Source organism: Mobula hypostoma, chromosome 4, assembly GCF_963921235.1.
Source record: "Mobula hypostoma chromosome 4, sMobHyp1.1, whole genome shotgun sequence".
Taxonomy (NCBI): domain Eukaryota; kingdom Metazoa; phylum Chordata; class Chondrichthyes; order Myliobatiformes; family Myliobatidae; genus Mobula; species Mobula hypostoma.
In genome coordinates, this window is record NC_086100.1 from 124,035,149 (window position 1) to 124,051,395 (window position 16,247).

The 16,247-nt window shown below is 41.7% G+C and overlaps 1 protein-coding gene across 2 annotated transcripts in view; it reads left to right on the top strand.

Annotated features, from left to right (window-relative positions):
• The window catches only part of arhgap10 (Rho GTPase activating protein 10), a 212,224-nt gene that overhangs the window by 138,131 nt on the left and 57,846 nt on the right, over positions 1-16,247 (top strand). For both annotated transcript variants that reach the window (XR_010017730.1, XM_063046452.1), the window contains exons 15-18: positions 1,224-1,311; positions 4,032-4,090; positions 7,430-7,535; positions 14,443-14,602. Coding sequence is in view for 1 of the 2 variants with exons in the window: in XM_063046452.1 (XP_062902522.1) it covers positions 1,224-1,311; positions 4,032-4,090; positions 7,430-7,535; positions 14,443-14,602 (413 nt within the window). In the remaining variant the exon portion in view is untranslated. The remainder of the gene's footprint in view (positions 1-1,223; positions 1,312-4,031; positions 4,091-7,429; positions 7,536-14,442; positions 14,603-16,247) is intronic.

Genomic DNA, 16,247 nt, shown 5'->3' on the forward strand with positions numbered 1-16,247 from the left:
TAGAAACTGTTTACATATTTCACAAATACCATCATTGAGTTGTGTTTACTTTAAGATGCTGACATTTTGACATCAGGGTAATTTTGTATGTGTTTGTAATGGAAGTAAAGGGCTGTGGCTTTTGTTAAGCACACAAAATGACTCTCGCATGTTTTATTCACAGAACTACATAATATTTAGTTTTCCTAGCAATAATGATCATAGATTTGTACTTCTCATAATGAAGTTTGATGTTTTGCATTAAGGTTAGCATGGAACTTTCTTCCTAATTGTACTTTTTACAGATAAACAAATGGAAAATAAATGTAGAAGGAAATCACAGTAAGATTTTTACTAGGATGAATTTGCAGTTTTGAATTTGCAAACCTACCATATTTTAAAAATCAATTTTTCAATTCATTTTCTTCTATTTGACTACAGAATGTTATTTTTAAATGTGTTATCAATTTTTCCTTGCTCAAAGCAGGTTCCTGGTATGTACATGAGCAGCATAGGTGTCGTGTGTACAGTATATGCTTTGAAAATGATTTAGGAGGAACTGCATGGGACCAGTGTGTTCCCACGCTCACTGTTGGAGTTTTATTGCTAAATGTTTATTGATGTGTAGAATTGGTCATGAATACTTTCCACTGCTGCCCTCTTTAACTCTTTCATTAGGATCTGATGCTGCGAAATCTGCTTTGCTAATACATTGTTTGACATTTGGAAAGGCTACAACAAAAATAAATGGTAATGGATTACATACTTCACATGAAAGCAAAGTAGCCTTCCATAGCACTGCCACATCAAGCAACTGACTTCAGTATTAAATATTAATGTATCATAATGCTTAAACATTTGATAGCATTTCCACTAAAATCTCACTTTTTAAAATTCCTTTGTTCCTAGTTGAATTAAACATCTTTATTATAACATATGTGGAACAGTAACATTAACATGTTCTTTCCTTTACAATGATTTAAAAAATCATTTTTAGGGCATGGCTATAGCAGGAAGTTCAATGTTTATTGCCCATCCTTAGTTTGCTTAGAAAGATGGTAGTAAGCTGCTTTCATCTGTCATACTCTTGCACAGAAAGCAGAAGAGATGCCACCAGGTTTGAAGACTTTCAGAATATGATAGTATAGGTAATTGCCCTCCTTGAGGACTACAATTCTACAATTTTCTTCTGCACTGAAAACTTAGTACTGAGTTGTGCTTATAAATGTAATGATATTTTCCAGATGCAAAGACCTGTGCTGAACTTGATCTCAATAACACAATGGAATGGGAAACAAAGACCATCACCAGTGCACTTAAACAGTATCTGCGGTGAGCAGCTGTGCCTGTTTTGTTCTTCTTTCAAGCTGTCACGTCGGTTTATTTAAAAAACCTGTTCAAACTTTAGAATCTGAAGCAACCATTACATCACTCAATCTTGTGTTGTAGGGTTCTAGAAACTGAAATCAGAGTCAATAGCACAATTACACAGTTAGAAGTGGATGGCAGTCTTTAGCAAAGATCTTACACCACTTTAGGTCTCATGGAATCATTTTAAAGGCAAGGAAGGAAAGTTCCTTTCAATACCCTCTACTTCCCTCAGTCAATTGATAAGGCTGTAATCTCCTATGTTGTGTGTTATTTGAAAACGGCATCGTAGACATATTTTCACTCCAGGTGGTATCTGAACAATGTAGAGCTGTACAGCCTGGGAAAAAAAGGGCTTTTGGTCTTTATTTGTCCATGCTGACCAAGATATATATTCAAGCAAATCCCATTTTGCATCATTTGGTCCATATCCCTCTAAACCTTTGTCATTCACCTACCTGTCCACATACTATTTAAATGTATCTAATGTACTTTCCTCAGCTACCAACTCTGGGAAAATGACTCCTCTCTTTATGCCTCTCATAATTCTATATACTGCACATTTATGAGATTACCCTTCAGTCTCCTCTGCTCCAAGGAGTAAAGCTGCAGCTTGTCTAACCTTTATAGATAATTCAGTCCCTTGAGTCCTGGCACCAGTAGTCCTTGTAAATATTTTTTTTGCACTGTTTCCAGTTTAATCTCATCTTTCCTATAACAGGATGACCGAAACAGAACACAATACTCCAAGTGTAGTCTCTCCATTGTTTTGTGCAATTGCAGCGTAACCTCTCAACTTCTATATTAAACCCGCTGACTAATGAATGCCAGCATGCCACAAGACACTCTACAGCAGTGCCCAGTGCTCTTCCGTTCAATGTCCTACCTTATTTTGTTCTTCAAAAATGTAACATTTTGCACTAATCTGAATTAAATTCCATTTTTCATTCTTCAGCCTGCCTACCCAGCTGATCAAGATCCTGCTGCAGTTCTTGGTTCTCCTTTTCACTGCATACAACACAGTAATTATTTTAGTATGATCTGCAAGCTTACTAACTATTCCTCATATTCTTAGCCAAATAATTACAGATGACGAATTACAATGAACTCTGATCCCTGTGGCATACCACTGGTCACAGACACAGACCTCAAGCAAGAGAAACATTTTTTTGCTATTATCCTGCAAATTTTGTGTCCAATTTTCCAGCTCCATGTGGTCCAGAGCAACCTATCATGTAGAGTATTAGAAAAGCCTTATTGAACAAGAGTTTAGTTCTTTGCTGAACAAGAGTAGTTTGGTGGCAGAGCTCCAGTGAAGTGGTCAAGTCCTCAGGGACATAAATACAAAACATGGAGAAACTCAGCACATCAGGGCAGCATCTATAGAGGGGAAGAAACAGTTGACGTTTTGGGCCAAGACTCTTCATCAGGACTGGAAAGGAAGGGAGAAGAAACCAGAGTAAGAAGGTCTGGGGAGGGGGGGGGGATACGGAAGGAGCGCAAGCTGGCAGGTGATGGGTGAAACCAGGTGATGGGGAAGATGGGTGGTTGGGGAAGGGGGATGAAATGAGAAACTGGGGGACGATAGTTCAAAAAGGTCAAGGGCTGAAGAAGAAGAAATCTGATAGGAGAGGACAGTGGACCATGGGAGAAAGGGAAGGAGGAGGGACATCAGAAAGAAGTGATTAACAGGTGAGTAGAAGAGAAAGGGGTAAGAGGATGCCAGAAGGTGAATGGAAAAGGAGCGAATGGGAGGGGGTAGAAATTATCTGAAGTTAGAGAAATTATGTTCATGTAGTCAAGTTGGAGGCTACCCATATGAAATATGAGGTGTCAAGCAACTTTGCTCTGTCTGCCACAACAGGCGGATCTTCCCAATGGCTATTTCCCATTCCCATTCTGATACGTCAGTCCATGGCCGCCTCTACTGCTATGATGAGGCCACTGTCAGGTTGGAGGAGCAACACCTCATAGTCCATGTTCAGCGAGTCTTGCAGCATTGAATTGCTCAGTGAAAAACAATATGTACGTCAGGCAAAATTATCCAGTAAGAGAGAGTCTAGTCTTTAGATACCCAAAGAAGTGACTATTATGAACTTCATCTGGGGGAGGGGGTCTCCAATGACCAGAACCTTAACTAGATTAGCAATAAGTTCTGTGACTGAAAGAAAAGGACAGCGGTAGTGAGGGTCCCACCTCCCAACTCTCAATGCCTTTTGAACATTTAGTGAACACGAGTCAAGACTGCAGCGCCGTGCAATTACACTGCAAGCAATTCCTGCTGCTGACTGTAAGGAGTTTGTAACTTCTCCCCATAATTGGGTGGCTTTTCCTTCAGTTGCTCTCGTTTCCTTCCACATATGGATTAGGTAAGCTGTGGGCATGGCTATTTTGGTACCAGAAGCATGGCGACACCTATAGGCTGTTCCCAGTCATTAATGCAAAAGTTGTATTTCATTGTATATTTTGATGTTTCAGTGTACAGTACATGTGGCAAATAAAGTTAATCTTTATCCCTTCTTCTGTCTACTTGTCTGTGTTATTGTGGCTGCAACAACACTTAAAAGAACTCAGCAGTATCATGACAAATGGACCCCCATTTTCCACACCAAACCGTTATTATTCAAGTCACTAAGTGTTTTGCTTAGATTTTCAACATATTTGTTGTTTTATGAATGTTACAGGAATCTTCCGGAGCCTGTCATGACTTACAAGTTGCATTCAGAATTCATCTCTCTAATCAGTAAGTAGCCAAATGCACCGCAGTGATACTTGCAGCTTTAAAATACAGAAAAGGGTTGCAATTTGTTCATGTGGAACAAGTCAGAGATGGGACCTGACTTTGCATTATTGCTCTATCCTGAACTATATGAGTGGGGAGAGGGCGACACCAAGTCAGAAGTGCTGGATAGTGGCAATGGCATATTTTACAGATTAAGCGATGTTATAGTGGGAGGGATGAGCACAACATTGCTCTTTTATGACAGAATGAAAATCATCAATTGGAAACTTTGCAATGGTTATCCAATGTAACAAGGCACAGACAGGAATGAGAAATGAGGGGGATTGGTATGCTGCTAACCACAAGCACTAGTATACAGGTATCCCCTGCTTTTCGAATGTTCGCTTTACAAAAACTCACTGTTACGAAAGACCTACATTAGTTACAGTATGAGTAGAAAAATCTATCAGCAATGGAAATACAGTAGTTGCATAAGTAGTTGCAAAATAGTTGAATGAGGTAGTTGTCTGTATTAAATTATTAGAATTTTTATTATTATTTCCTATAGAGGGGGAGACTAAGCCCAAGGGGCACTGCCTCAGAACAGAGGGGCATTCACTTAGAACAGAGATGAAGAGGAATTTATTCAGCCAGATGGCAGTGAATCTGTGGAATTCATTGCCACAGATGGCTATGGAGATCAAGTCATTAGATATATTTAAAACAGAGTTTGATAGCTTCTTGATTAGTGAGAGTGTCAAAGGTTACAGAGAGAAGGCAGGAGAATGGGGTTGAGAGTGATAATAAATCAGCTGTAATGGAACGGTGGAGCAGACTCAATCAGCCGAATGACCTAATTCTGCTCCTGTGTCTTGCAGTCCAGAACAGGTAGGATAGTTTTGGCTTTTGTCCCTTGAGTTCAGGTGATTGAATGATAGTTTTATTGGGCAATTCAATGAGATAAATATAAATATATTTCTCCTGTTAATGAGGAAATCCTGAACAAGTGATCTAGTTCAAAAATACAGCAAAACACATAAAATAATAATTGTCCATTTGGGTATCCCAGTAGTCCCCTGGCAGGATTCCCACTGTCAACACGCTAGAAGAACTCAGCAGGTCGGGCAGCATCCGTGGAAATGATCAGTCGAAGTTTCGGGCCGGAACCCTTCATCAGGACTGAAGAGGGAAGGGGCATAGGTCCTATAAAGAAGGTGGGAAGGAAAAGGCTGGAAGGTTCCAGGTGAAAAACCAGTAAGGGGAAAGTAAAGGGGTGGGGGAGGGGATAGGCAAGAAAGGTAAAGAAGGAAAAGGGGAAAACACAATGGGTAGTAGAAGGAGGCGGAACCATAAGGGAAGTAGTAGGCAGCTGGGGGAGGGGGCAGAGTGAAACTGGGATAGGGGGAGGAAATTACCGGAAGTTGGAGGATTCGATGTTCATACCAAGGGGCTGGAGACTACTCAGACGGTATATGAGGTGTTACTCCTCCAACCTGAGGTTTAGCCTCATCATAGCAGTAGAGGAGGCAATGTATAGACATATCCAAATCGGAATGTGAAGCAGAGTTAAAGTGGGTGGCAACCGGGAGATCCTGTCTGTTGTGGCGGACGGAGCGGAGGTGCTCGACGAAGCGGTCCCCCAATCTGTGTTGCGTTTCATCGATGTAGAGGAGGCCGCACCAGGAGCACCAGATGAACATCCAGTCCCTTGGTATGAACATTCTCCAGCCCCTTGGTATGAACATCCTCCAGCCCCTTGCTATGAACATCGAATTCTCCAACTTCTGGTAATTCCCTCCCCCTCCCTTCCCCTATCCCAGTTTGACTCTGCCCCTCCCCCAGCTGCCTATCACCTCCCTCATGGTTCCGCCTCCTTCTACTACCCTTTGTGCTTTCCCCTTTCTTCACATTTCCTGCCTATCCCCTCCCTGCTTCCCCTCCCCTACCCCTTTATCTTTCCCCTTACTGGTTTTTCACCTGGAACCTTCCAGCCTTCTCCTTCCCACCCTCCTTCTTTATAGTGACTCTGCCCCTTCCCTCTTCAGTCCTGATGAAGGTCCAGCCCAAAACGTCGACTGATCATTTCCATGGATGCTGCCCGACCTGCTGAGTTCCTCCAGCGTGTTGTGAGTGTTGCTTTGACCCCAGCATCTGCAGAGTATTTTGTGTTTAGGATTCCCACTGTATCTTTAACCTTACTGTGTACACTATGGGCAAATGGGGCTCATCAGCTGCAGTTGGCAGCTCATCTAGGAAAAGGAAAACTCTGATCTCAAACCTCCATTGCCTTGTGGCTATACCCACGTATGGGGAAGGCTTCAGGAGTAAACCCTAAAGGAACGTCCCCAAGGCAGTCCTGCGTTGAGTTCAATGCTGACTGGCAACTACTGCGACACTTCTGATACCAAACTGTATCGGTCTGCTGTTACTTTGGGTTCATCAGATGCATGGAGAGGGGAAATTTGCTACATGGGCAACAGCTTGTTCTCCATATCATACTGTCCAGGACAGCTGGATAGAGAGGGCACAACATCCATGGTTGACCCTGACTGCTGGAGGCCTCAACTGTGTGCACTAGAAAATTCACTGCACTGTAACACTCCTAAAAAAAGAATGTGAATTAAGTATGTTTGAGTTTCAATAATCTGGAAAATTTCAGTTCAGCACTGCCAAAGTCCTGAGGTGCAGGTTTATTGGAGTTCTCCTGTACTCAGTTATGCCTTTGAAATCTATAGACTTTAGAGCCTATTGCTGGCCATCTTTTGTATACATTAGACAATATATATGAGCTTTTTCAAAACTCTGTCCTACTCTTACTTAGGCCATTCTGTTCAACACTGGTTAGCTGGCTGGCTTTAGCACCAGGTTAAAGCATATTTTGTCTTTAAAGTTCTGAATCTTGTTTTCAAGTGTCCCCATGGCTTCATTTCCTCCAGACTTGCATCTGAGGACTTTACTTTTCTGCTGGTTCTTCTGACTCCTTGAGTATTCTTGTTTTGAATTAATGGCCCCAGTTCCAATTTCGAAAGAAAATAATAAATTTTTGTTGTGTTAGGGCATCAAAGGGTATAGAGTGGATTTAGGTAGAGGAAGTTGATATGCTGATTGACTGTAATCCAAATAAATGGCAGATAAGCTCAAGGGGCTGAATTAATACTGTTTCTCAGTGATAAGTTGTTGATGGTGGATGCAAAATGAGAGAGATGTAGAGTGACATACTGCTAAAGGTCAAGTAATGGAAAAGTTGGATTTCATTTATTTAAAGAATGGATCTGCAGCACTTAAGTATTGTATACATTGTAAGAAAATGAACTGGTTACTATCTAATGTTGGAGTTCTGTTATGTTCTCTGTTCTGCAGAAAGTGGTAGTCCCGAATCAAGAATCCAGCCACTTCATTCCCTCATTCATAAACTTCCAGAAAAGAATCGCGAGATATTGGGCATTCTCATCAAGCATTTGGCCAAGTAAGATGTTAATCACAGAGTGTGCATAAGCACTGCTGTTTGTGAGTGACTGTGTGGTCTACAAGATTAAGAAACTGAACAGGGAATAGTTTTTGTCTTTAAAACAAATTGCTGGTTATATTGTTTTTGTAAAATATGAATTGCTTACTCCAACTAACAGTTGAATATAATGGTCAGTATTTTGAGGAAAGTTTAAAAAAAAATTACCAACAACATCTGCAAACAACAAAATGTTAATATTTTGACCCAGTATTTAAATTTTGTAAACAACTTAAGAGCTGCCTGGATAATCAGCAGGAGCAGAGTGTCGTAACATCAGATTTAATTGTTCTGCAATAATAGTGAATACTTGTCATTGTTGCAGAATGCGATCGCATGAGAGTCGCTAGCGAAAGTTGTGTTGATTATTGTTATAATGAATAAAGGTTCATTGCTGTTTTGGGTTTATAGTTGATAAATTTGCATCAGTGGAAAAGTATGGTTTGATCAACTGGGAAAGGTGGGACGAGATGGAATTTGTGACCCAATTGTCTTAGAAATAAAGGATGCTACTGGATATTAGGGAAATCCATCACACCCAGTTTGAAGACTAACTCAAGAACTCTGAGATGAACTCAGGGGTCCAAGAGTCATAAGGGAAGCTGTATTCAAAAAAATTCATTAACCATCTTCAAACTGCCTGGTATTAGTGCATATTCTGTCCTTGGGGTGTATAGCAAAATATTAACTTCTGCAACAATAGTCCTGGGCATGGACGGTAGATTAAATTTAAAATGCATCTCTGGACAATAGGTACTAGAGCTGTCGAAATAGCAGTTAATCCTGGTTTGAGAATATTCAAACTTCCTGCTTTGCAGACCTGCCATTAGTTTAAAGTCAAAGTCAAATTTATCATCAGAGAACATACATGTCACCACATACAACCCCAAGATTCTTTTTTTCTGCAGACATTGTCAGCAAATCTATAGAATAGTAACTATAAACAGGTCAGTGAAAGAAAAAGAGCATATAAGACAACAAACTGTGGAAATACAAGTATAAATAAATAGCAATAAATAACCAGAGCATGAAGTAACACAATAAACAGTTCTTAAAGTAAGATCATTGGTTGTGGGAACATCTCAATAGATAAGTATAGTTATCCTCTTTTGTTCAAAAGCCTGATGGTTGAAACTCTTGTACCTCCTACCTGATGGCAACAGTGAGAAAAGACATGACCTGGGTGGTGAGGATCTTTGATGGATGCTGCTTTCCTATAACAACGTTTCATGTAGATGGCTTAATGGTTGGGAGGGCTTTACCCTTGAGGTACTGGGCCAAATCCATTACCTTTTGTGGGATTTTCTGCTCAGTGGCATTGGTGTTTCGATACCAGGCCGTAATGCAGCGAGTCAGCACACTTTCTTCCACACATCTGTAGAAGTTTGTCAAGGTTTCTAATGTCATACTGAATCTCCACAGATTCCTAAGGAAACTGTTGTTTTCTTTGTAATTACATTTATGTGAAGGGTCCAGGACAGGTACCCTGTGATAGTGATAACCAGGAATTTAAAGTTACTGATCCCCTTCACCTCTGAATCCCCGATGAGTCCTGGCTCATGGACCTCTGGTCTCCCTCTCCTGAAGTCTACAATCAGTTGCTTGGTCTTATTGACATTGAGTGAGAGGTTGTTGTTAATGCACCAATCAGCCAAATTTTCAATCTCCCTCCTGTATGCTGATCCATCACCACCTTTAATACGGCCCACATCAGCAAACTTGAATATGGTGTTGGAGCTGTACTTCGCCACACAGTCATACAGTACATGTAAAGCGGGTAGGGCAGTAGGTTTAAGCACATAGCTCTGTGGTGTGTCTGTGTTGATGAAGATTGTGGAGGAGATGTTTTTGCCAATCCGAACTGACTAGAGTCTCAAGTGAGGAAATCCAGGATGGAATTGCACAAGTGGATATTGAGGCCCAGGTTTTGGAGTTTACTAATTAGTTTTGAGGGGATGATGGTATTAGATGCTGAGCTGGAGTTGATAAAGAGCATCCTTTGCTGTGCAGATGTTCAAGAGTTGTGTGAAGAGCCAATGAGATGGCATCTGCTGTGGACCTGTTGCTCCTGGAGGCAAATTGGAGCAGATTGAAGTTGCCACTCAGGAGCTGATTAGTTTCAACACTAGCCTCTCAAGACACTTCATCACTGTGAACATAAGTGCCACTGGGTGATAGTCATTGAAGCAGGTTACCATGCTCTTCTTGGGCACTGGCACGATTGAAGCCTACTTGAAGCTGTTGGATACTGTACACTGCCAAAGTGAGGGGTTGAAGATATCTGTGAACACACCAGCCGGTTGGTCAGCACAGGTCTTCAGTTCAAGGCCAAGTACTCCATCCAGACTGGATGATTTCCATGGATTTACCCTCTTGAAGGCAGCCCACACGTCGACTTCCAATACTGAGACCAAAGGATCATCGGGAGATGTAGGAGTGCACGATAGTTCCTCCCTGTTCTGGTAGTCAAAGCGAGCATATAAGACATTGAGTTCATCTGGAAGCCAAGTTCTGCTGTCCCCTGTGTCGCTAGAATTAACTTTGTAGGAGGTTATGGCATTCAAACCCTCCCACAGCTGTCGAGCATCAGTCTAGTCCAGAATCTCCACTTTACCTGTGAGATGGATGTCTAGAGATCATACCTGCACCTCTTGTAGCATTCTTGATCTCTGGACTTGAATGCCTCAGATCTGGCCCTCAGCAAATTCTGGTTCATCCAGGGCTTCTAATTAGAGTAGATCCTGAATATGCTAGGCATTCCTTACCTCAGTGTAGAAGTGGTCTAGATTGTTGTGACTTCTGGTGCAACAGGTTACATGCTAGTGATCGGGCAAGGATTTCGTTAAACAGTGTTGTTTAAAGCCACCGACTATAATCTGATATGTGTCAGGATGGGCTGTTTTTTGGAGATGACATCATGCAGTGTTGTGAGTGCTTGCTTATAATCAACTGCTGGTAGTATGCAAACTGCGGTCAGAATCACAGATGAGAATTCTTGAGGCAATTCAAACAGTCTACATTTGATTGCTAAGTGTACTAAGTCAGGGGAACAAGGGATCGACATAACCCCCTGTCTGAACACTGAAGGGAATTGACCAAAAGGCACGCACTGCCACTTTTTTCCTTACAGAGTTCGTGGCTTGATCCATTCTGAAAATCATAAAACCTTCTGCCCTGGCATGTCCGCTGATACAAGTCTCAGTGCAATGAACAATTGAGATCTGCCTGTGATACAACAGTCTTGCCCTGAGATCATCAATCTTATCTTCCGGTGACCCACACGTTCACCGACAAAGTACTGGGTAGAGGAGGCCTCATCCCTCTGAGCTTCAGCCTGACTTGAATCCCACCCCACCTGCTGTGTTCCCAGCCATGGCAATGACCCTTAAAGGCGCCGTGTTTAACTGCTCCGCTGGTGCTCATTGCTTCTGCTGTGCATTCAATTGTCAATCATGAGATCTGACGATCATTGATGAAATTTTGAAGGCAGTTGGTAAGAGGAAATTCACCTACTGCAGATTGCAGCAAAAGTAATTCAAAAGAAGTATATTTAAGAGGAAAACTGCAGCGCGCAGAGAATTGCCGATGTACACCTTCTATATTGAGAAGTGGCTTTGCTCTGGGTGTTGTTGGTCTCCCTTGATGTATTCAAATTAACAGTTTATTATCATTACTCTGTTATTGTCTGTGTTTGTGTCAAGTTGCTTGCAGCTGATGTAGATTTCAAAGATACATCTCCGTGGGAAGTTAAGCAACAGACTTTTTGTTGTTATTTGGTTTACTTCTAAATTGCAACTTGTCAGTGTAGTCACTCATTTACTGTCATCTCCAGTGAAAAATTCAAAGTTCAAAAGTTCAAAACAAAATGTATGATCAGAGTATATGCATGATACCACATACAACCCTGGGATTCTTTTTCCTGTAGTCATACTTAGCAAATCTATAGAACAGTAAGTGTAAGCAGGGTCAATGAACAACACTGTGCAAATATAAATAGATAGCAATAAATAACGAGTCTGAAATAGCAAGATAATGAGACCTTAAACTGGAAACACCAGGAATAGAAAGAGTGCAGTTATCCCCTTTTGTTCAAAAGACTGATGGTTGGGAGGGTTTTACCCATGATGTACTGGCCAAACCCACTACCTTTTGTAGGATTTTCTGCTCAAAGGCATTAGTGTTCCCAAACCAGGCCATGATGCAGCCAGTCAATACATTTTCCACCACACACCTGTAGAAGTTTGCCAAGGTTTTTGATGACATGTCGGATCTCCACAGACTCCTGAAGAATTAAAGGTACTGTTGTGCTTTTTTTGCAATTATATTTATAAGATAGGTTCAGGACAGGTCCTCTGAGATATTGACGCCCAAGAATTTAAAGAGGTGCTGCCCACCTCTGAACCTCTTGAGTACTGGCTCATGGACCTCTAGTTTTCCTCTCCTAAAGTCTACAGTCAGTTCCTTGGTCTTAGTGACATTGATTGAGAGGTTTATATTTTTATATTTTAATTTCTACAAAGGTGCAGCTGGTTTGCAAAGATGATCTGTTCACAATGAAATTATAATTGCACCAGGTTTTCAGCAAGTTGTTTAGCATCATTTTATATTTGCATGCACATGTATATAAAGTCAAAATGAAAATCAGTTTTAATACATTAGATCAGATAAAATATAATTCTTAAAAAAAATATATATCCTAATGTATTAAAACTAATTTTTATTACACATCCTTTTATATATCATTTCTATAACCTGGATCCAGTCTGAATGAAATTAAGCACTGCATTAAGTCAGGTAATAATGAGCAGAATAACTGGTAAAGAAAATTGCCAGTATCATTCTACAAAGGATAGTTGATGACGGAGATAAGCTCCCACTACCTGTTAAATGCTCTCAATGGTGAGCATCTCAGATAGCCTCTGGCAACTAAGTCCAGCTTCTGAGCTTCACTTGTGGCTTAGCGCCGAGAAGGGGCAAAGGCAGGTCACTGGCACCTTAAAACTTACTGCTTCTGGCAAAGGGGTTTGATAGCCGTGGTTGGCAGCTCATCTGGGAGAAGTAAATCTCTGATCTCAAACCTCTGCAGCCTTGTGGCTATACCCACTCATGGGGAAGGCTTCGGGAGTAAACCCCAAAGGAAAATCTAGAGCTGGTAGTCCTACGTTGAGTTCAACGCTGAATGGCATCTCCTGAGATGCCACTAGTGTCAATCTGTATTGGTCTCTGCCATTCCTTTGGATTCATCAGCTGCGTGGAGAGAGGAATCACTTGCTCTCCATGTGGTACTGCCCTAGCTTGTGTATTGACTAGTACGCAGCATCCATGGTTGACCCCAACCAACAGAGAGCCTCTCAGTTGATGATAATGTATTCAGTTAATTTGCTTTTAAACAGATGGCACATGGCCAAGTGGTTAAGGCAGTGGACTAGCTACCTGAAGGTCGTGAGTTCGAGCCCCAGCCGAGGGAATGTGTTGTGTCCTTGAGCAAGGCACTTAATCACACATTGCTCTGCGACGACACTGGTGCCAAGCTGTATGGGTCCTAATGCCCTTCCCTTGGACAGCATTGGTGTCGTGGAGAGGGGAGACTTGCAGCATGGGCAACTGCTGGTCTTCCATACAACCTTGCCCAGGCCTGCGCCCTGGAGAGTGAGGACTTTCCAGGCACAGATCCATGGTCTCGCAAGACTAACGGATGCCCCCTCCCTCCAAACAGATGAGTATTACAAGTAGGAAAGTAGGAGACTTCTTGAAATTGCATGATTTTTCAAAAATGCACATTAATTGTACTTTTAATCGCACCCTTACACAAAAAGAGAACATTTTCCAAAAGAAAATTTTCAATGTCCACTGAAAAATACTTTGCATCAATAACCTCCTAATGATATTTAAAATTTTCATCTGGTTCAGATCGTTCTGTGGTTTTGTCTGCATCTTTGTGACCTCCTCTAGTTACGATTACCATATTTGTACATTCCTCCAATTCCACCTTCCAATGCATCCTCAATTTCTTTTACCCCACAATGGTGACCATGTACTCCCATTTTCAAATTATATGCTTGCCATGAGCTCGTGCAAATGTAGTGTATTTTACTGAGAAACTATAAAGGGCGACAGATGAACATGCCTAGGAGTGTATGGGATTACAGCCCATCAATCTCCAAATGCTCCAGCTGACAACTTAGCCTGACTGACTCTTTCCTCTCATCTCCCCCTGGTGACTCTCCTTCCCTCTCTCTGGCAACTCTTCCACCTTTTCTCTCCTCTCTCTGACCATTCCACCTCTCCTCCCTTCTCCAGCCATGCTTCAGCTTCCTCTCTGCCTCCTTTTTCTTCACTCTCGTGTTCTCTCATCTTCCCACCCCACCTCCCATATTCACAAGCATTCTTGCTGCTTTTCCCTCTCGCTCCCTGCTTTGCTCTCTTGTGAGCTCTTCCTCCCTTGCCGTCATTCTCATGAGCTCTCTTCCTCACTCCCGTCCGCGCTCTTCCTCGCTCCCGTCCGCTCTCTTCTTCCTTTCCATCCACACTCCCCCACCCCTTGCATGTTCTCTTTATCTTCTCTGTGTGCTTTACGTACTCTCAGCTCCCTCCCCACCCTTCCAGCTGTATTTCTGTAGTTTCTTTCTCACTCTCTTGCTCCCCCACCGCTCTCTCTAGGCATGGTAGAGCTTCTATACTCAGAATTGCTCACAAAATCTGCTTCCCTTAATTGTTTGTTGGGGCTCTTATTTGGTTAATGTGGTTGAAACAGAATTATCAAATAAGGTCAAACTGTCAAAATGAATTTTTGTAAAGAGACTTGCTCAGTAATACGTGGCTTACTTTACATTGGGTATAATAATTGGTTGCTCTCTTTCCTTCACAGCGTATCTAATAATGCAAAGCTGAACCTGATGACCGTTGCAAACCTAGGAGTTGTATTTGGACCGACTCTGATGAGAGCTCGGCAGGAAAGTGTGGCTGCCATCATGGATCTCAAGTTTCAGAACATCATTGTGGAAATTCTAATTGAAAACTGCGAAAAGGTCAGTTCATGTTTCTCCAGGCTCCCATGCCATAAAGGGCATAATTGGGTCTTCTCAGAGCATTTCCATCTGCCTCATTCACCCAGTTCCCTCCTCTCTCTTATCATGCATGCTCATCAACCCTGAGGATGCTCCTGCCATCCACTAGAGATAGCTTTACCATAACTAATTAACCCACCAACCAGCACGTTTTTGGAATTGGAAGGGAATGAGAACATTCAAGGGAAACCAACGTGTCATGATGAACGCACAAATTGCACCGAAATGGCATCTGAGGCCAAGATTGAACTTGTGTGCCTGGAGTTCAGTTAAGAGCACAAAGTCCTGTGCCACTGTTTGAACCCTAGGTGACAAATGCGTTTCATTTTTACAGACATCCTTGAGTCAATTTTGTCCATAAGTTGGAAGGTGCACATGGTTACCTCACCTTCACAGGACCTTAATGAATGACATCGTAAAGGCTGATAAGAAATAATTTACCCTGTGTGGAGATAGACTAGTTTTGCCATTCATAGAAATGTACGTATGTACATGTGTGTATATGTAGCATGTGACATTCCAATGAATTTAATAACACTACAGGAGTTCACACAAACGAGCAGGTATTCGTAAGTCAAATGTTCTCAACCATTTAATATCAGAGAATGATATTAAAGCTGAGGATGACCTTTACTATCACAGTTATAAAATTCAATATACAATGCAATTTCATTGTTTACAATATGAAATTAAAATGAACATACTCTTCATTCCCCTCAATACTGATTTAAGCAATCCTCTCAATTTCACAAGTGAACTTCAGTCTTGCTCAGAGAACTTCACTTTGAGTAGCATCCTTGTATTTCACAATATTCTGTGAGACATGAACTGGTTCTAGATTAAGCTGGATTTAGTAGGTAAAGGTTTACAGAAACACTTCCAAGTTAATTTTCAGTTCAGGGATTGCTATTTTGTTGTATTTTGGTGATATGTAGTTTACTGTTATGCATGTAATCAAAATATAATGGCACAGAAGTACTTTATTTGTACATCTGGCCCAGAATGGCACGTAGAGTCATTGTACACATGTTCCTCCGGCGGTATAATTAATCCATGCTTCTCACAGGAGCTGATCAGTATGCACCAAATTGAGTGTAGTAGAGATTCCAAAACAGGATGTTGTTGAGAATTATTTGCTACTAATTCTGATTTTGATTAGCATTTCATTATCTGTCCACTTTGTTCAGATTTTTGAAAGCCAGTATGTGACCCACACCTTTTTAGCAATCTACCATACATCTGGTAAAGTTATGTGTGTAATATCCTGGTTAAGATTTTTAATGTTATGCTGTGAGGTAGTTTATATTAGCAGTTTTCTGTAAAAGCAGTGTGCCGTGCTGGAAAGTGTGTTTTGGCTTCAGCTAAGATAAGGGCTCGTGTTGTCCAACTTAGGAATGCGTGTCAGCCAATCAGGATTGTGGGATGTGAAAGAAGGTTCCAGAGAGTTGCAGGGAAGAGTTTTCTGAAGGACAGTAGTCTGGCTTGGGGTCTTTTGGCGGGAGCTGAGCAGCGGGGCACGAGGGAAGATGCCGCAAAATGGCATTGGAAGAAAAATCCCCGTTGCAAGAAGTGCTTTGTGCAGATGAATGGCTCCAAAGAGCAAGGG